Genomic DNA, 21751 nt, shown 5'->3' with positions numbered 1-21751 from the left:
TGAGCCACTCTTCCTTTCTTCCGCAGGTAGAGTAGAGGAGAATGCTCCAGGTGTGAAGGAAGAGCTATTGGCATTAGCGTATTATATTCTCTAAGAAAAGAAACTGGTGTGGTTGGAACAGATCAAGTAACAGGAGAGAAGTGGGAACCCAAAGCCTTCTTACATTTCTGCATTATAAATAATAATGAACCTATAACATTATCCATGTGGAAAATACGATATTTTTTTTTAATTGCCAACTGACACAAAAATCAATTGTCACCTCCTCTCTTATTTGTATCCAATGTGTTGCGTCAAGGCATGGACTTCTCAGCTGATCTGACCTGCTTCTCCATATATGAACTTTGAACTCAGGCAGGTTTTTTATTATTTTTTAAAAAATATTTATTTAATTTGACTGCACCGGGTTTTACTTGCAGCATGCAAAGATCTTCATTGCAGCATGATCTTTTAGTTGCAGTATGTGGAGTGTTTAGCTGTAGCATGTAGGCTCCTTTAGTTCCCTGACAAGGGATCAAACCTGGGTCCCCAGCATCATCAGCACCAAGCATTAGGCACTGACCCCAGGGAAATCTGTTGGGCAGGTTTTCAAATTTCTCTTTGTCCTTCATTTCCTCATCTGTAAAATGAGGATAATAACACCTGTCACGCCAGCACTGGTGCAAGAATTGAATGAACCATCCAAAGTTAGTCAAAGGGTACAAACTTTCAGTTACAAGATGATTAAGTTCTGGGGATATTTTTGTACACTATGGTTACTATTGTTAATAATATGATACTGCATACTTAAAATTTGCTAACAGAATAGATTCTAGTGTTTCACCACACACACACACACATACACACACACAGAGTAACTATGTGAGGTGAAAAAGTGATTGAAACAGTTCCTCTATTATTAGAATTCCAAAGCCCATCTATCCAACGTGAGACACATGTGGCTATGGAGCAATTGACCTGTGGCTAGTCCTAACTAAGAGGTAGTGCAAAAATTAGTATGAAAAAAAGAATGCAAAACTTGTCATGAATACTTGTTTATATTGGGTATTTTATTGAAATGATAGTTTAAATAAAGTGGACTAACTAACATATTAACTTAAATAGATTTAACTTAAATAATTTAACTTAAATAGATTTAACTTAAATAATAACTTAAATAGATTTAAGGGCCTAGATCTGATAGATAGAGTGATGGAATGAGGTTCCTGACATTGTACAGGAGACAGGCATCAAGACCATCCCCATGGAAAAGAAATGCAAAAAAGCAAAATGGATGTCTGGGCAGGCCTTACAAATAGCTGTGAAAAGAAGAGAAGCGAAAAGCAAAGGAGAAAAGGAAAGATATAAGCATCTGAATGCAGAGTTACAAAGAATAGCAAGAAGAGATAAGAAAGCCTTCTTCAGCGATCAATGCAAAGAAATAGAGGAAAACAACAGAATGGGAAAGAGTAGAGATCTCTTCAAGAACATCAGAGATACCGAGGGAACGTTTCATGCAAAGATGGGCTCGATAAAGGACAGAAATGGTATGGAACTAACAGAAGCAGAAGATATTAAGAAGAGATGGCAAGAATACACAGAAGAACTGTACAAAAAAGATCTTCACGACCCAGATAATCACGATGATGTGATCACTGACCTAGAGCCAGACATCCTGGAATGTGAAGTCAAGTGGGCCTTAGAAAGCATCACTACAAACAAAGCTAGTGGAGGTGATGGCATTCCAGTTGAGCTATTTCAAATCCTGAAAGATGATGCTGTGAAAGTGCTGCACTCAATATGCCAGCAAATTTGGAAAAGTCAGCCGTGGCCAGGACTGGCAAAGTCAGTTTTCATTCCAATCCTAAAGAAAGGCAATGCCAAAGAATGCTCAAACTACCGCAAAACTGCACTCATCTCACATGCTAGTAGAGTAATGCTCAAAATTCTCCAAGCCAGGCTTTAGCAATATGTGAACTGTGAACTTCCTGATGTTCAAGCTGATTTTAGAAAAGGCAGAAGAACCATATCAAATTGCCAACATCCACTGGATCATCGAAAAAGCAAGAGAGTTCCAGAAAAACATCTATTTCTGCTTTATTGACTATGCCAAAGCCTTTGACTGTGTGGATCACAATAAACTGTGGAAAATTCTGAAAAAGATGGGAATACCAGACCACCTGACCTGCCTCTTGAGAAATTTGTATGCAGGTCAGGAAGCAAAAGTTGGAACTGGACATGGAACAACAGACTGGTTCCAAATAGGAAAAGGAGTACGTCAAGGCTGTATATTGTCACCCTGTTTATTTAACTTATATGCAGGGTACATCATGAGAAACGCTGGACTGGAAGAAGCATAAGTTGGAATCAAGATTGCCAGGAGAAATATCAATCACCTCAGATATGCAGATGACACCACCCTTATGGAAGAAAGTGAAAAGGAACTAAAGAGTGTCTTGATGAAAGTGAAAGAGGAGCGTGAAAAAGTTGGCTTAAAGCTCAACATTCAGAAAACGAAGATCATGGCATCCGGTCCCATCATTTCATGGGAAATAGATGGGGCAACAGTGGAAACAGTGTCAGACTTTATTTTTGGGGCTCCAAAATCACTGCAGATGGTGACTGCAGCCATGAAATTAAAAGACGCTTACTCCTTGGAAGGTAAGTTATGACCAGCCTAGATAGCATATTCAAAAGCAGAGACATTACTTTGCCAACAAAGGTCCATCTAGTCAAGGCTATGGTTTTTCCTGTGGTCATGTATGGATGTGAGAGTTGGACTGTGAAGAAGGCCGAAGAATTGATGCTTTTGAACTGTGGTGTTGGAGAACACTCTTGAGAGTCCCATGGACTGCAAGGAGATCCAACCAGTCCATTCTGAAGGAGATCAGCCCTGGGATTTCTTTGGAAGGAATGATGCTAAAGCTGAAACTCCAGTCTTTGGCCACCTCATGTGAAGAGTTGACTCATTGGAAAAGACTCTGATGCTGGGAGGGATTGGGGGCAGGAGGGGAAGGGGACGACAGAGGATGAGATGGCTGGATGGCATCACTGACTCGATGGATGTGAATCTGGTTGAACTCCGGGAGTTGTTGATGGTCAGGGAGGTCTGGTGTGCTACGATTCATGGGGTCACGAAGAGTAGGACACGACTGAGTGACTGAACTAAACTGAACTGACTGCTAAGTACTGCTGCTAAGTTGCTTTAGCCGTGTCTGACTCTGTGCGACCCCATAGATGGCAGCCCACCAGGCTCCCCCATCCCTGGGATTCTCCAGGAAAGAACACTGGAGTGGGTTGCAATTTCCTTCTCCAATGCATGAAACTGAACTAATATATTATTAAAATTAATTTGGCCTCTTTTATGTTTGCTTTTTACTTTTTTAATGATGGCTACTGGAAAAACTGAAATGACAGGTGGCTGGCATCATATTTCCTCATACTTCCTTGTTCTGGACAGTGTGTTAGGCACTACAGAATTACAGATGTAAACACAGCCTGTTTGACACCCACAGGTGGCTCACAAGGTAGCTCAGATCTCAGGGAAAAGGAGAAGTGAACTATGAGAGTAGGGCAGAGAAGTCTTCCCTGTTCCCCTTTCATTCTTCCCAGGAACTGCCTTATTCCAATTTGTAGTCAGTGCCCTTTGTGATGGTGGCTGTTATTTATAGGTTTGTACACAGAAGAAAGAGAAACTCCCTAGGAACTATCCTGACATCCCAGAGAAGATGGATTATCTGTGCACATAGATCCACTGTAACTCCTGAATTGAGGAGAAGGGTGGAGATGCAGAGGGCTCCTCCATCCTCAGGCGTAGGGACAAAATTACAGTCTAATTATACTTGAATTGGCAGACAACTTCAACTTCTAGGACTGACAGCTCAGGATGTACAGGAAGTGGTGAAAGAAGGAAAAACTCCTTAGTTTTCAAAGTTAACTTGGTACTACTAAATTTCAGAATGCACAAATAAAGTTGTTTGAATCATTATCTCTGTTTTTATGAACACTATTATCATTCACTGAGCATTTGCTTTGTGTCTGGCACTATGCCATATGCTTTACAACTTTATCCCAGTTTAATCTTGAAATAACCCTATCATTTTCATTTCATGGTTGATGGAACTAAGTCTCAGAGGGGTTACATTGCTTGACTAAGGTCACACTAGTAAGTGATGGAACTAGGATTTGAATATATAGGTCAACCTGGCCCTAAGCATTTGCTCCAACCACTCCACTTTGCTCTGCTTTTCACATAATGCCCACCATCCCCTGACAACAGCAACCACAACATCATCAACGATCACAACATCAGCAATAGCAGCCAAGACATTTCCTGAAGAGACACAGGGTTTGCTGACATTCTGCCTGAATTACATTTTCCTCCCTTGAACATTCAGAACTTTGTCATTGACTATAGCAAGGGACACTGGAAGAAAAAACCCAATGAAATGGGCAGCTGCATCACCACAGGGTTCTACTTAGACAGTCATTACAGTGCCCATATGAGTTCCCTCAGAAGAAACCCCTTGCTCTCCAGAGGAAGCTGTGGCACCCACTAAGGCCGCCGGACACTGCCATCTGGTAAACATGCGTGATTCCAGAGCAGGCACATTGTGTCCTCAGCTCATTTCTGGCCAAATCCTAACTTTTCCCTATTTCCTATTTTCCCTCTGCTCTGATTGTCTCACAACATTATTTTTGTATTTTATATAGTTTGAATATACAAAATATACATAACTGCTGCTGCTAGGTCGCTTCAGTCGTGTCCGACTCTGTGCGACCCCAGAGACGGCAGCCCACCAGGCTCCCCCGTCGCTGGGATTCTCCAGGCAAGAACACTGGAGTGGGCTGCCATTGCCTTCTCCAATGCATGAAAGTGAAAAGTGAAAGTGAAGTCGCTCAGTCGTGTCCGACTCTTAGCGACCCCATGGACTGCAGCCCACCAGGCTCCTCCATCCATGGGATTTTCCAGGCAAGAGTACTGGAGTGTGGTGCCATTGCCTTCTCCAAAATATACATAAGCAAACAAATAAATAAGAGAATGGCTAATATTCATTTCTACTTTATAAACTTCTTAAAATAGAGCTTTTTCATGGAGGAACTATGGCCCCCTTTTTAGTACACACATATATATGTGTGTATACTCACATCCATATACACACATAAATATACACTATTTATAGTATAGAACACATAGTGTACACTATTCACACATAGTGAATATAGATCAAATTAGATGAGGGGTAAGTGAACTTAATTATCTCTAGCATCATGGCTGTCTTTACCTGAAAAAAATTTAAACTTTAATTGCAGTGGATGTGACAGCCATCTGTCACATATTCCTGGGCAAAGCACCCCGGCTGACTTGAAACAGAACAAACCAGAGAATCTGCAACCTTCCTGTACCATTAGTGAGGGCATGCTTGGTAGGGATCAGCTCTGACAAGGAGAATTTGAAATTTAACTTTTCTTTTCATCAGGAGGTAAATCTGTATGAGTAAATCTTTATACATTGGATGTTGTTCCTTGACTACTAACACATGAGTTCAGTTAATTATGGAAGTACAAGCAAATTGCTCTTCAGTCTTAATACATGAAGATGAAAAGGTGCTATGGCAAATCAATGTCTTACTAGAAGAAGGGTTTGTATTATTAATAAATAGATTAACTAATTAAACTTCAGCTTTTAAGCAAGTAAATTTGTTATAAATTGTAAATTGGCAATTTTAAATATCTATTATACTTGATATTAATGAACATATAGCAATGAAAGATAGTTTTATATCATTGTGCCTCTTTTGATTATAACTAAAGCTAACTTGAGTTCATTTAATTATTTGACCAAAGCAGTTCATTCGTTTATTTTTAACATGTTTGAAAGTATCTTTTTACTTCATAATTAATAAAATGAAATCTAAAAGATTTGCGATAGATGACTGTAGTGGATGACATCCACTTTCAGGACTGATCCCCTCTGCTGGGAGTGTTGATGGTGAAGGCTCCCAGACTCTCCCTCCAGAAATTGCCCTCAGTTGAGATGAGCTGAATTGACCCAGGTCATACAAGTTGGTGAGGGTGAACAGAACAGAAGAGAAAAGACCACATCCACTGACTAGTCAATGTTAGGGATAAAGGGCCACTCACTCCTGTGCCTCATGGTGGGACAACTCTGCAGGGCCATCCTAACTCCAGTGTCCCCTATGGCATCATCTTTTGTTGTACCTGAACTGCAGTTCAATTTCTCCCCCTGCCCAAGTCTATTTCTCCACAGATACTGTTCCAGAGAATACTCGTTAATATATTACCTGCATGCATGTCTCCATCTCAGAGTCTACTTCATAGAGAACCCACTAAGACAAAGAGAAAAATCCCTTCAGACATGCTCAGAGAGGAATGATTAATAGAGAGCAATGATGGTTATAATGGTCTTAACTGAACAAAATTTATTAAACATCTTTGATGTTCTAGGCATTGTGCTGAACACTGAAGATATACAGTTAAGCAAAGCTGAATTAAGCAAAATGGATCTCAAGGAACTCATTGGCCTGAAACACAGACATTACAACAAGTGAACATAATTCAAAGGACACAAGCCCTACATTAAGAGGACAGATGCACTTGTCTGAAAGGTTTGAGAAAGGAACCCCTATCATTCTGGAGACTGATGAGGCAAGAATGACTTCACTAAAGACAACTGAAAAATCCTTCAAGTTCAGGTCTTCTGAATCATTCTTTCTCTCACATTCCACATCCAACCTCTCTCTTTCTCAAAAAAAAAAAAAAAAAAATACCCCACTACCTCTGCCTTTAAATAAATCTGGAATCTAGGTCTCACCAGTGCCACAGCTTCTAATCTAGGCTGTCCTAACATCTCTCACAGCTGCCGCCTCATAACTGGTCTCCCTTGCATCTACTTTTGCTTCTCACGATCTTTTCTCAACAGAGCAGTCAGGTGTTCTTCTAAAATGGAAGTCAGGGCATGAACTCCTCTGCAGAAAACATTCCAAAGTTCCCATTTCATACTGAGAACCAAAGATGCTACACCCACAGGGCCTAGACCATATCCACACTGCCCTTCCTGTCCTTACCTTTCTCAACTCATCTAGGAGACTCCTCTCCCTCACCCTCTTCCAGCCACTGTGGCCAATTCAATCTTCCTGGCACCAGCAAACATTCCTGCTTCAGGGCATTTGTATTTATGCCACTCGCTGTCCCCTCTCTCTGACTCCCCCCCTCCCCCTTCTTCAGGTTGCTTCAACTGCCAACTTCTTCTGCAGGCCTTCTCTGACCACAGTCCCCAGCACAGCATACCCCCTTCCCCCACTGTCTTTCTTCATAACACTTACCATCTGCTCTGTTACTGATTACTTACTTCATTAAGAGTGTGCTCTAGCTTCCCTGGTGGTTCAGCCGTAAAGAATAAGTATATGCCTGCAATGCAGGAGATGTGGGTTCAATCCCTGGGTCAGGAAGATCCCTGGAGAAGGGAATGCTAACCCATTCCAGTATTTTTGCCTGGAGAATCCTATGGACAGAGGAGCCTGGGGGCTACAGTCCATGGGGTCCCAAAAAGTCAGACACAACTTAGCGACTAAACAACAACAACTTGTTTAGCAGAAACAAGCCTCTTGAGGGCAGGGATCATTACGTGTTTTGATTCTGGCTCCATACCAAATACCTAAAATTATCTCAGTAAGAGAGTAAATGCTTAGTAAATATTTGTTGAATAAATGAATTTTTACAAAGAATGAAAGGAAGTAAGAGAAAGGTAAAGTGCTTCAGGATGAATAACAGCTGGAAACAAAGAAATGGAAGTATTTCTAATCTAGTGTGAGTAGATAGGAAACATTCTTTGTGGTCAGAGCTGGAAACTTAGGTTACATTACGGAAACAATGACATGTGGTTGTTATGGGCTGAAATGCATCCCCCCTCCAAAATTTACAAGTTGACATCCTAGCGCCCAGTATACCTCAGAAAGTATTTGGAGATATGACCTTTAAAGAGGTGATTAAGTTAAAATGAGGTCATTTGGGTAGCCTTAACCTAACATGACTGGCATCCTTATAAGAAGAGAAATTTGGATCCAGACAGTTACAGAAGGAAGATCATGTGAAGACATGGAGAAGATGACCATCTATAAGCCAAGGAGAGGAGCTTCAGCAGAAACCAATATTGCCAGCACCTTGATCTTGGACTCCAGCTTCCAGATCTGTGAGAAAATAAATTTCTCTTGTTTAAGCCACCAGTTGGTAGAATTTTGTTACAGCAGCTCTAGTAAACAAATACAGTGATATATACTATTGTAGGAAATTTTGACTTTATCTCAGAAGCCACTATAAAATTTTAAGCAGGGATGGAGGTGAGCTGAGGTAAGACCTGAGTTTTAGGAATCTTCCAGAATCTTGCATTTGTGGTAATAGGGAGGAAGGGCTAGAAAAGGTAAAACACTAGAATCATGGAGACTAACTGGTAAGTGATTGTAATGGCTGGGATCTAGATCAAACAGAAGGGAAAGTACAGGCAAGAACAGGAATTGTGAGATGCATCGGAGCCAAAACTGCTTGAACTTGGTGACTTCCCAGTGGCTCAGCGGTCAAGAATCTGAATCTGCCTGCCAGAGCAGGAGATGCAAGAGATTTGATCAAGGGGTTTGATTCCTAGGTCAGGAAGATCCTCTGGAAGAGAAAATGGGAACCCATTCCAATATTCTTGCCTGGGATATCCCATGGACAGAGGATCCTGGTGGGCTACAGTCTGAGCATGCTTGACTGACCATATGACATGACTGAGCAGGCATGCACACAGTGACATATTAGAGGAAAGTGACACTGACATCAATGCAAACTGAAATTTAGTAAACTACAGGCATGCAAGGGGCTTCCCAGTTGGCTCTAGTGGTAAAGAACCTGCATCCAATACAGTAGATACAAGAGACGAGAGTTTGATCCCTAGGTTGGGAAGATTCCCCTGGAGGAGGGCATGGTGACTTACTCCAGTATTCTTGCCTGGAGAATCCCATGGATGAGAAGTCTGGTGGGCTACGGTCCATGGGATCTCACAGAATCAGACACAACTGAAGCAACTTCACATACATGCTGGAACAGACATGCCAAGGAATTCAGATAGTACGATTTACATGGTTTTCAGTGGTTTCACACTTGAGAAAATTTCTCAGTATGGAAACTTCAGACATTAAAGCAGCATCCATGCTGTTCAAGGTGTGAATAGTACTCACTGAGAAAAGGGTCTGCAGAAAGAGCTGCAGGCAACATCTCCTCCTTGGGGATAATATGCCCATTAGCATATTAAAGGATCTGGAAAGTTTTGCAATGAAGGAACTTCTTTAACTTTGTCCAAAAAAGTATTTCCTACATTTACTGATTATGGAACCCTTTTAACCTCTCCCTGAAAGTATACTAGAAATATCTTTCTGAAATACTCTAGAAATTAATACAGTTTGGAAAACAGTGGTGTGTTTTGATGCATTAAAACAGTTCTAAAATAAATAGAGAAGCTTTGCCGGGTAATTTCTATTTCTAATAGCAAAACTAGTCAACACTGTCCTAACAAATTGGCAGAATAAACTCATTAAAGGAATGTAGTTGTTTTCCTATAGCCTAATTACTATTAGATTAAAAAAGAACACTCAGACTTTTGAAAGTAGCACTAATTCTTTCACATCCCTAAAGGAAAATTACTCAGTGCTTCGAAACAAAAAATGAAATGATATTCTGATGACTTAAGGGGAAAGTGTAGCTCAAATGCAGAAGTCTAGGAGCAGTTTTCAACCAGGGTTCTTCGACACCAGAGCAGGTGTGGTCAAGTTTTCCCATATTCCATTAGCTTCTGGAACCCACAATGCCCCTGCATAGTGACTTACACGCGATGCGCACGTAGGCTTTCCGGCTCTTGGTGGTGCCTGCCGAGCTCCAGGCTACACACTGGCACCAGTAATCTTCAGGCCCAAAGAGTTCTTCCACTTGCTGGCGTGAAATCTCAATGCTCACTTCCCGGACAATGAGACCTGCCAAGGCAAAGGAAGATTTAAGTCAAAAGAAGACTTGTACTAACAAAATACAAAACATCATACCTAATTTTTTCCCCAGTGATCCTTCTTAATGCCGTGGACCAACAAATCACATATTGCCTCTCATCTCCTCTGACTTCATTCTAACTCCAGTTACTTGATTCACAGCTGTCTCATTCTCTTATTTGCTATTTGAAATCTTCTGGATTCATCAGAAGATGAAAGTGAATTAGATCTATCCACAAAAATCCTTTTCCCTTATTACCTAATATTCACCCACCACCAAGTTATCTTTCTCTGTGTATTCAAACATGAACTTGAATTTAAAGTCTTCTAAGGATTCTATCTTAATTATACAGGTTGTGTGTAAGATACCCATGTGCTGTACACAGCTTTACAGTATCAGTTCAGTTCAGTTCAGTCACTCAGTCGTGTCCAACTCTTTGCGACCCCATGAATTGCAGCACGCCAGGCCTCCCTGTCCATCAACAACTCCCGGACTTCACTCAGACTCACATCCATCGAGTCGGTGATGCCATCCAGCCATCTCATCCTCTGTCATCCCCTTCTCCTCTTGCCCCCAATCCCTCCCAGCATCAGAGTCTTTTCCAATGAGTCAACTCTTCACATGAGGTGGCCAAAGTACTGGAGTTTCAGCTTTAGCATCATTCCTTCCAAAGAAATCCCAGGGCTGATCTCCTTCAGAATGGACTGGTTGGATCTCCTTGCAGTCCAAGGGACTCTCAACAGTCTTCTCCAACACCACAGCTCAAAAGCATCAATTCTTCGGCACTCAGCCTTCTTCACAGTCCAACTCTCACATCCATACACGACCACAGGAAAAACCACAGCCTTGACTAGACGGACCTTTGTTGGCAAAGTAATGTCTCTGCTTTTGAATATGCTATCTAGGTTGGTCATAACTTACCTTCCAAGGAGTAAGCGTCTTTTAATTTCATGGCTGCAGTCACCATCTGCAGTGATTTTGGAGCCCCAAAAAATAAAGTCTGACACTGTTTCCACTGTTTCCCCATCTATTTCCCATGAAGAGATGGGATCAGATGCTATGATCTTCATTAACTCTTTACATAAAATGAGAGAGAATGACATAAAATAATAATCATAGGTATATAAATCATTAACATGTATATTTAAATACACAAGTATATATATTTAGGTTTATTATTATATGATCTAGTACTTTATAAATATACGGTGATTTTTAAAAAAACTAAGTCATTTTAAATGGCTTTATTTGGCACATTGTTTTTTATTGAAAGAAATATTAGCCTTAGTTAACAAACCTCTGCTGTTCTAGCCAGAGAATGAATGACTTTAAAGTTTTCATGAATTTTTGAAAGCCCAAATGTTTCTCTTTAATAACAATGTAACCAAAATCCTATTAAAAATAAAGTGAATTCCAGTTAAAATGCTCAAATAATTGAAATTTATTTCACAGCATTATATAATCCTAAAATAATTAAACTTGAACTTGAGTCTGGGATTATCATTTTAGGGGTATTTATCTTGTGATACCAAAGTCTAGTTCAGAGATTCATCCTGAAATATGCCTCTTAGCATTGAGCAAGAAAAATGAAATTAAACATATATGGGCAATGTATGTGGGCAACTGCCACTTCTCTTGCACACCCTGCTAGCCTGGAGTGTCTTTGAGAGAACTGGAAGGGACACCCGTTAGGGAGCAGGGGCATAAATTATGTATGAGCATCATGTATGAGCACAGTAAGAGAAATTAATTATGTTAGTTTGTATTGTTTGTTCATTCATTCATTCATGGACAAAATATCTATCAAGCATCAATTATGCAGAAAATATTGCACTGGGGCCTTATCCTTAATGAAGCTTTATTTTTGTGAGAAGGGCACGTAGTAACTTGAATTATAATAAATGTATAAATTTATTATTTAATTACAATTGTGTTCAATGCTGCAAAGAAGTATTGAAGTAATGAGAGTAAATAACAAGGAGACTCAACTTAGTATGAAGGATCCTGCATGAGTTAGACTGATTAAATCATATGGGGAGAGGCACAGGACACATGGTAAGAAGAAGAAAGGGAAGGAAGAGACTGGGAACCCAGGAGAAGACACCTGAGCACTGCACACAGAGAATGCCAGCATGAAGTGAACCCAGAGACAAGAAAGTGACCGATTTATATACATTCTTGTGAACCTGCAGTTCTCAAAGTATGGCCCACAGAACAGCTGTATCAACATCACCTGGAACTTGATGAAAATGCAAATTCCTGGGTTCTACTCCAGACTCAGCGAAAAAGAACGATTGAGAGTCCAGCCCAGCAATATTTTAACAAGTCCTCCAAGAATCCTGATGCATGCTATAGTTTGAGAACCACTGTTGTACACCATGTTTAGGATTTGGGATTTCTTTCTGAGAGTCGAGTGTTTTAAGAAGATGACATAATCAGATGAGAATAAAAAAGGCATGCATATATAAATGCATAAATGAAATGACACATGATACAGTGACAGGTATAGGATACAGAGTTTAAGTAGCTCATAAAAGTCATGATTTCTTAAAATGTTTGATCATGACTTCTTGGTATAAGTAACATGAAAGAGCTGTCATCTGGAGATTCTAAAAAAGAGTGTTTCTGTACTTACCCTAAAATCTAGGACATTCTCTTATGGATAAAAACACTGAGGGAAATTAACAATCCCCCAACAGCAGCAGATGCTGACTCATTAGAGGATAGATAATTCTTCCCATCACAAGTGGATGAGAGTTGAGTCACAGAAAAAACTAAGTCTTTAAGTCCAACTCATGAGTCCCTGAACTGGAATGAAGCCCAGGAAGGTGGGTTTTACAAGCCCAAGGCAGGGCAAGGTCCTAACGGAGTGACTCTATTTTAAAATATTTATTAAATATATTTAATGTTACCTTAAAATTTTGGAAATTAGTAAAGCTTTTATGTTTAAATAGTGATCAGCTTAAAAAGAATTTTCAAGTAACTGGCATATCCCAATCTTTGAAAAGATTACTATATTATTTTAGCCAATGTCCAGCCTCCACAGTGAAAAACCAACTTTAACAAATAGCACTACTTTCCTTCCTCTTTCCTGGTCCTTGCTTATGCCTTTCATTTTCTTGTCTCATTGTAATTATTCTCATTTTTCTGATGTCTAGAAACTGGTGCAAAGATGGAGCCGTCTTCTCTCCTTTCCCGCCACCTTTTTAACTCCACTCTGGTATTTAATACTCTTGCCTGTTTTATTTGTTTGTACCTTTTCTGTTCATGCAGAAAGTCAGTTACTGGAAAAGAAACACTTCCTCTAAAGGTTGCTGCAGTAAATTTACAGTCACCAAAGGGCTGATAAACCTGCAGTGTGTAGTTCCTTAGGACTATAATGGCTCTTTCCAAAATGTAGAGAGCAGCAGCAAAACAGGCTCAGGATATTAAAACCGCATACAAATATTTTGTGTCCCAAGATGATAACTTCAGGTTTCACTCCTCCCTTTTATTTAAAGCAATGAAAGGAAACATAATTAAAAGCTAGGGAAACTTCATGAGGGCTACTGTATCCTTTTGCCCAAAGAGGCTCATGGATGGTTCTATTAACCACAAATCTAAATCCTTTTATGAAGCCACAGACCTACCCTCCTACTACAGGGATTATTCACAGTATGAATGTTCTGAATTGTGTGGCCCAGGCTCCCCATGGGCCCAGGAGTCAAGCACACACTGATTTTTGTCTTCAGCTTCACAGATGCTCCATTCAGCAGGAGATGGATTAATTACAGTTGGGTACACTGGCCCTGCCACAGGCCCAAAGCTTATATTCCAACTTTTGGTCAGCACCACCAGAAAAGAAAAAACTGAAATATTAAGTATCTAAATACTTACATTTTAGAATTGTCTAGAATTAGCTGCATTATTCAGACTCTGAGTTACTGGGTCACATATCATCTTTTTATTATCATAGCTAAGTTCATTACCTATGACATTTTGTTCATCAAACCAGAGACTAGTGGTTTGGGTAAAAGTAGGTAATGTCCTTTCTCTTTGAAAGTGAAATTTCAAATCTGCTTGAAGTCGTGAGATGGAAAAAGCAAGCTGCCTTGAAATTTGAAATGCCATCAGCGTTACTTCCAAGGCAGGTTGCTTTGAAGAGCATTTGGCAACTTGAAATTGGTTTCAGGTTATTTAAGGGTGGGGAGAAATGCTTCGGTCTACAGGATTTACTCAAATACAAATGTGTATTTTCCATCCCGTCTGATAACATCAAAGATTTCCCATCACTGTTCATCCTTTAATAGTGGCATCTCAAGGATGCATGCTGTTTGAAGTTTGCAGTGATTTGCTTTTATAACAGGAATCATTGTGCTTTGGGAGCCAGAGTGTAGAAAAGTAATTAGCATATTATACCAAGAAGTCTTATAATGAGCATGAATATGTACTTGTTAATAGGGAGTTTCAACTGACCTTAGAAATTCAGATATAAATGCAACCCTCTGATTGGATCTTTATGAGGCTATACACGAATAGAGCAATAAAATCTGGTACTTGACAATTATTTCTTATCTTTAGCATAATTTTAACTTCTAATAGTGTTGACATCACTAAGTGTTTTCCTAGAGATTATTATAAAGTGATCAAATTTGTGATTAATGCTGCTGTAAAATTATTTAAAGCATATCCACATTTCCCCAGAAATATAATCTGCAGTGCTTTCAACAAATAGTAAAAATTTACTAATGTCAAAAATTAACTGTTAAGTTCCAGAAATGTAAAGATGGATCAAGTATCACATCCAAGCTTGTGCTACTTATTTATCATGTTTATTAGGTGATACTCAAGTTATGCATCATCTTTTTAAAATATGTTTATCAAATCTGCATCATTTAATACCCCATGTATGTTTCACTAAAAAGCATCTTCACCTCATGTTAGTCTGAGGTGTTTTGTGTGCCCCAGTTGTATTTTTCATTCGTCCCAATCACTTGATCTTTCACGTGCAAAGGGAGGTTTTGAGACACTTTGCTGTGTAGACCTGGCAGTTCTATTTCTTCCAGTATTCTCCCTATGGGGAGAAGAGCTACAGAGGTCACTCTACCAAATCTCATCGGAATATATTCACATAGTACTTGGAAACGTACAAAGCTGCAGGTAAGGATGTTCTGGAATATACTACAACATTTTATTGAATTAACATGTTTTCTCTTTTTCATGCTTTCTCTTAGAGCTCAATCCTATTAATTTTCACCAGTATCTAAAATATGAAACATAACAGTTTGAGATGTCTTAATATAAATTTAATCACACAAAATCCTTTTATTTAAAAGGATGTCATACCATAAAAACTGAAAATTATTTTAGTAACTTATAACTCTCACTAAAATAATAAATATGATAACTTGGAAGGCAGAACTTTATAATTACAACATTGCTCTTTGTTACACAAAGTCATTTGACAATCTTTAAAGTACATCAGGAACAGCAGACACTGTAAATGCATAATTTACCAACTTCCCTCTGAAATGTTTCCCTTGAATTTTTAATATATAATATATGAACAGGCCACCTAAGTAACTAAAATTACTTTGTGTAATTGGGAATTGCAACTTACTAGGGTATTAGATTCTGAAAGAGATGGGAATACCAGACCACCTGATCTGCCTCTTGAGAAATTTGTATGCAGGTCAGGAAGCAACAGTTAGAACTGGACATGGAACAACAGACTGGTTCCAAATAGGAAAAGGAGTACGTCAAGGCTGTATATTGTCACCCTGCTTATTTAACTTATATGCAGAGTACATCATGAGAAATGCTGGGCTGGAAGAAGCACAAGCTGGAATCAAGATCGCCGGGAGAAATATCAATAACCTCAGATATGCAGATGACACCACCCCTATGGCAGAAAGTGAAGAGGAACTAAAAAGCCTCTTGATGAAGGTGAAAGTGGAGAGTGAAAAAGTTGGCTTAAAGCTCCACATTCAGTAAACAAAGATCATGGATCTGGTCCCATCACTTCATGGCAAATAGATGGGGAAACAGTGGAAACAGTGTCAGACTTTATTTTTCTGGGCTCCAAAATCACTACAGATGGTGACTGCAGCCATGAAATTAAAAGATGCTTATTCCTTGGAAGGAAAGTTGTGACCAACCTAGATAGCACATTCAAAAGCAGAGACATTACTTTGCCAACAAGGTCCGTCTAGTCAAGGCTATGGTTTTTCCTGTGGTCATGTATGGATGTGAGAGTTGGACTGTGAAGAAGGCTGAGTGCCGAAGAATTGATGCTTTTGAACTGTGGTGTTGGAGAAGACTCTTGAGAGTCCTTGGACTGCAAGGAGATCCAACCAGTCCATTCTGAAGGAGATCAGCCCCGGGATTTCTTTGGAAGGAATGATGCTAAAGCTGAAACTCCAGTACTTTGGCCACCTCATGCGAAGAGTTGACTCATTGGAAAAGACTCTGATTGCTGGGAGGGATTGGGGGCAGGAGGAGAAAGGGACAACAGAGGATGAGATGGCTGGATGGCATCACTGACTCGATGGACATGAGTCTGGGTGAACTCTGGGAGTTGTTGATGGACAGGGAGGCCTGGCGTGCTGCGATTCATGGGGTCGCAAAGAGTCGGACACGACTGAGCGACTGATCTGATCTGATCTGAGTGTATTAGATTTATTATGAATATTTTTGTTAAACTTATATTTACTGTCTTTGTGATATGGATGAATTTTCCTGAAAGTTAAGGAATAACATGGCTGAGACTGAGAGGTTCAAGAGATTTTCTTGGAAGAATTTTGTTCTTTTATGTAATAGTTTGACTTGATTCCCTTGTATGTGATAATTTCTAGTCATTTGGTTCTGTGTGGCATTCTGTGTCCAATAATGGTCTGTGTTTTAGTTCGTTATATATTTGTTTTATCTAGAGCTGAGAAAAAAATATGCATTGGATCATGTGTCTGGAAGTGGGGAGATGTCTAGTAGTTCTAGAAAGCTATTAGGTTGGTGCAAAAGTAATTGCGGTTTTGCATTGTTGAACTTTGCCATTTGATATTGGAATACATTCTTAAATAAATATGGTTATATTATATATCATTTTAATGTGCATTTTTCACTTTATGTTTTTTTGCTAATAACATTAAACTGTGTATTTTATATTTATTTTAGAAAATGATGTTAGACAAAAAACAAATTCAAGTGATTTTCTTATTGTTCACAATAGTTCATGAAGCAGCAGAGACAACTCGTAAAATTGACAATGCATTTGTCCAGAACTGCTAACGAACATACAGTGCACTGGTGGTTCCAGAAGTTTCTCAAAGGAGATGAGAGCCTTGAAGATGAGAAGTGGAGTGACTGGCCATTAGGAGTTAACAATGACCAACTAATGATCAAATGATCAAATGATCAATGATCAATGATCAAAGCTGATCCTCTTACAACTACACAAGAAGTTGCCGAAGAACCCAACATCGACCATGTTGAGGTCATTTAGCATTTGAAGAAAACTTGAAAGGGGAAAAAGCTTGATAAGTGAATGCCTCATGAGTTGACCACAAGTCAAAAAAATTTTCATTTTGAATCGTTGTCTTCTCTTATTCCACGCAACAATAACGAACCATTTCTCCCATCAGATTATGACATGTGAAAAAAGGTAGATTTTATATGACACTGGCAGTGATCAGCTCAGTGCTTGGAGCAAGATGAAGTTCCAAAGCACCTCCCAAACCAAACTTGCACCAAGAAAAGGGCATGGTCACTCTTTGGTGGTCTGCTGTCCATCTGATCCATTATCAGATCAGATCAGATCAGTTGCTCAGTCGTGTCCGACTCTTTGTGACCCCATGAATTGCAGCACGCCAGGCCTCCCTGTCCATCACCAACTCCCAGAGTTCACTCAGACTCACATCCATCGAGTCAGTGATGCCATCCAGCCATCTCATCCTCTGTCATCCCCTTCTCCTCCTGCCCCCAATCCCTCCCAGTATCAGAGTCTTTTCCAATGAGTCAACTCTTCACGTGAGGTGGCCAAAGTCCTGGAGTTTCAGCTTTAGCATCATTCCTTCCAAAGAAATCCCAGGGCTGATCTCCTTCAGAATGGACTGGTTGGATCTCCTTGTAGTCCAAGGGACTCTCAAGAGTCTTCTTCAACACCACAGTTCAAAAACATCAATTCTTCGGCACTCAGCCTTCTTCACAGTCCAACTCTCACATCCATACATGACCACAGGAAAAACCATAGCTTTGACTAGACGAACCTTTGTTGGCAAAGTAATGTCTCTTCTTTTCAATATGCTATCTAGGTTGGTCATAACTTTCCTTCCAAGGAGTAAGTGTCTTTTAATTTCATGGCTACAGTCACCATCTGTAGTGATTTTGGAGCCCCAAAAAATAAAGTCTGACACTGTTTCCACTGTTTGCCCATCTATTTGCCATGAAGTGATGGGACCAGATGCCATGATCTTCGTTTTCTGAATGTTGAGCTTTAAGCCAACTTTTTCACTCTCCACTTTCACCTTCATCAAGAGGCTTTTTAGTTCCTCTTCACTTTCTGCCATAAGGGTGGTGTCATCTGCATATCTGAGGTTATTGATATTTCTCCTGCCAATCTTGATTCCAGCTTGTGTTCTTCCAGTCCAGCGTTTCTCATGATGTACTCTGCATATAAGTTAAATAAACAGAGTGACAATATACAGCCTTGATGTACTCCTTTCCCTATTTGGAACCAGTCTGTTGTTCCATGTCCAGTTCTAACTGTTGCTTCCTGACCTGCATACAAATTTCTCAAGAGGCAGGTCAGGTGGTCTGGTATTCCCATCTCTTGAAGAATTTTCCACAGCATTATAGCTTTCTGAATTCCAGAGAAACCAGTATATTTAAGAAGTACGCTCAGGAAATTGATATGCACTGAAAACTGCAATTCCTGCCGGTGGCACTGGTCAACAGAAAGGGCCCAATTCTTTTCTCCAACAATACCCACCCACACCTTGCACAACCAACAGTTCAAAAGTTGAATGAATTGGGCTACAACGTTTTGCCTTATTTGTCATATTCACCTGACCTTTCCCAAACTGACTACCATATTTTCAAGCATCTCGACAACTTTTTGCAGGGAAAATGCTTCTATAACCAGCAGGAGGCCGAAAATGCTTTCCAAAAGTTCATGTAAACCTGGGGCATGGATTTTTACACGACAGGAATCAACTTATTTCTCACTGGCAAAAATGTGTTGATTCTAATGGTTCCTATTTTTATTAATAAATATGTGTTTAAGCCTAGGTTGTAATGATTTTAAATTACGGTCCAAAACTGTAAGTCCGTTTGCATCAACCTAATATATGTCAACCACAGATAAATGCAATCTTCCTTTCTGAAACTTCAAATTTTAGTTACAAGATGCTATTAAAAGAGAGTGACAGATGACTTACACCAACAGTGCTAACACTGTTTTGCCCTTTTCTTTGCAGGAGTGTCAGGTTCAGATGTCATAACATCCTTGTAAGGAGAACCAGTGCTCCTACCTTTAAAAAAAATGTAGTTAATTAATTTATTTTATTTTTGGTTGTGTTGAGTCTTCATCGCTTCTCAGGCTTTGATGGCTTCTCTTGTTGCAGAGCAGGGAGGATAGAGCTCAAGGGCTCAATATCTGTGGTGCACGGGCTTAGCTGTCTTGCCATATGTGGAATCTTCCTGGACCACGGATTGAACCCACGTCCCCTACACTGGCAGACAGATTCTTAACCTCTGGACCACCAGGGAAGTTCAGTGCTTCTACTTTTGATTTGACTTCTCACCACCATCAAATTAGGGCTGCAAGTATGAAGGATAATTGGAGTGGTGGGTATATAAAATATTTTATCTTACTTATAGAGCTGTATAAATGAGCTGGCAGAAGTTAATCCTACCAGTTTTGGCCCATCATTTAATTCTTATTCCTAACTTTGGTGATGAAAGACCTATTGAAACTCTGAACTAAAATGCTTTCTCTAATTAACCTCTTCTTGTATGTCAATGTTTTTTAGACTATAAAGAAGCAGTTGTGTGAGAACATGATACAGCACAAAGCACATTCCACTGAGATAGCAAATACATTCCTCATCTAAATATTTTCCCTAAAACATCAAACTTTATATATATTTGAATATATATATTCAACATTTTTCTTTAAAAGCAGAATTGTTAATAATTATCTAAATCTAACTACATGCATTCCTTTCTGTCCCAGTTTCAGGCAGTTCATCAGTAATTTCAATGGAGGTAATTTTAACAAATTTTTTAGAAAAAGATTTCTGTCAATAATGGTGGGGAATAATAACGAGTTATTGGAGATTAGTTAACTGTGGAGTTATAAATTATAGACCTTATTATACTTTCATCCAGTCCTTCATGCAATAGGTATTTGTTGCGACTCTATTATATGCTAAGGACACAATGGTAAAGAAGATCCATAAGGACTCTGTCCTCCTATGGGTTACTTTCTACTGTGGAGATTGGTCTTCAGCATCTGATTTATGCATAGTAGCTTCCAAGATGGGCATGGAGATGAAATGGTTATGGATTCTGCTTCTGTCTAATATGAGAGATAAAATCAGTAGTTTACTGAGTAAAGGGACTCTCTCAAATGCATTGTATATCCATCAGGATAGTAATTGGCACAAATATTTATTTAGTTAATGTATGTTAAATGAATTAATGATTTGTATGCTATAGCTATAATCCAAGTAGTGTTAAATCCTAGGAATAAGTAAATTTAATTGTAACTCAGAACACTAAAGGTAACTAGTATTTAATGAGCATCTACCATGGGTCTCAGTTAATCTGCATAATAATTCTTGGGATTAATATTGTTAAAACTATAATATGGGTAAGGTATGGAGGTGGGAATTTTAACAACTGTTTACACAGCCAATAACTACTGAAATCAGGATTCAGAACCACAGTTGTCTGAATCCAAAGTCCCAATTCCTTTCACTACAACAATATTCCTCAACTGTGCCTAGAAAAAGTGGTTTCTGCTCAAATAAGTTTGGGAATTTCTGCTTAATACAACATTCTCTTAGAAACTTGGAATGCCATTAGTATACAAAAGGCATTGATAAGGAGTTCTGCCATAAAGAAGTGGGTTTAATTTGGACTGCCAACATTCTCCTCAGGCTTCCCTGGTGGCTCAGATGGTAAAGAATCTGCCTGCAAGAAGAGAAGAGACCCAGGTTTGATCCCTGGGTGAGGAAGATACCCTGAAGAAGGGAATGGTAACCCAATCCAGTACTCTTGCCTGGAGAATTCCATGGACAGAGGAGCCTGGCTGGCTACAACTCATGGGAAAACAAAGAGTTGGACACCACTGAGCAACTAACACTTACTTACTTAACATTCCCCCTAATTTATTAAGCCATAGAACCCTATAGTCAATGTAAACAAAGAACCCATTTCAGCATGGCTTTCAATGTGGTTTTGCTTAGCATTCTCCAGATGTTGGTATATAGAATAAAAGTAATCCACTGTTTGGAAAGTTCCAAAAACCCCATAAAGAAAGCTACAATGAAATAGTTTTAGAAGGAGAGATCAGGGAAAACCTGGGGAATAGAATATTTGAATTTGATGTTGAAGCATCGTTTGGGTTAAAAAATTTAGAGATGAATCAAAGAGACTTGAAGAGGAGAGAACAGCAAGAAGCCAAATGGCAGAGGAGAAAAAACATGGAGATCACAATGCAGAATAGTTTACATGAATTAAGTAAGAAATAAGACCAGAA

The 21751-nt window shown here is 39.4% G+C and overlaps 1 protein-coding gene across 2 annotated transcripts in view; it reads right to left on the bottom strand.

Moving 5' to 3' along the window:
* The window catches only part of UNC5C (unc-5 netrin receptor C), a 426113-nt gene that overhangs the window by 136722 nt on the left and 267640 nt on the right, over positions 1-21751 (bottom strand). For both annotated transcript variants that reach the window (XM_061419608.1, XM_061419609.1), the window contains exon 3: positions 9861-10004. In XM_061419608.1, the coding sequence (XP_061275592.1) occupies positions 9861-10004 (144 nt within the window). The remainder of the gene's footprint in view (positions 1-9860; positions 10005-21751) is intronic.

The sequence above is a fragment of the Bos javanicus genome, chromosome 6 (assembly GCF_032452875.1).
Source record: "Bos javanicus breed banteng chromosome 6, ARS-OSU_banteng_1.0, whole genome shotgun sequence".
NCBI classification, from domain to species: domain Eukaryota; kingdom Metazoa; phylum Chordata; class Mammalia; order Artiodactyla; family Bovidae; genus Bos; species Bos javanicus.
This window is presented reverse-complemented; position numbering and strand designations above follow the sequence as displayed.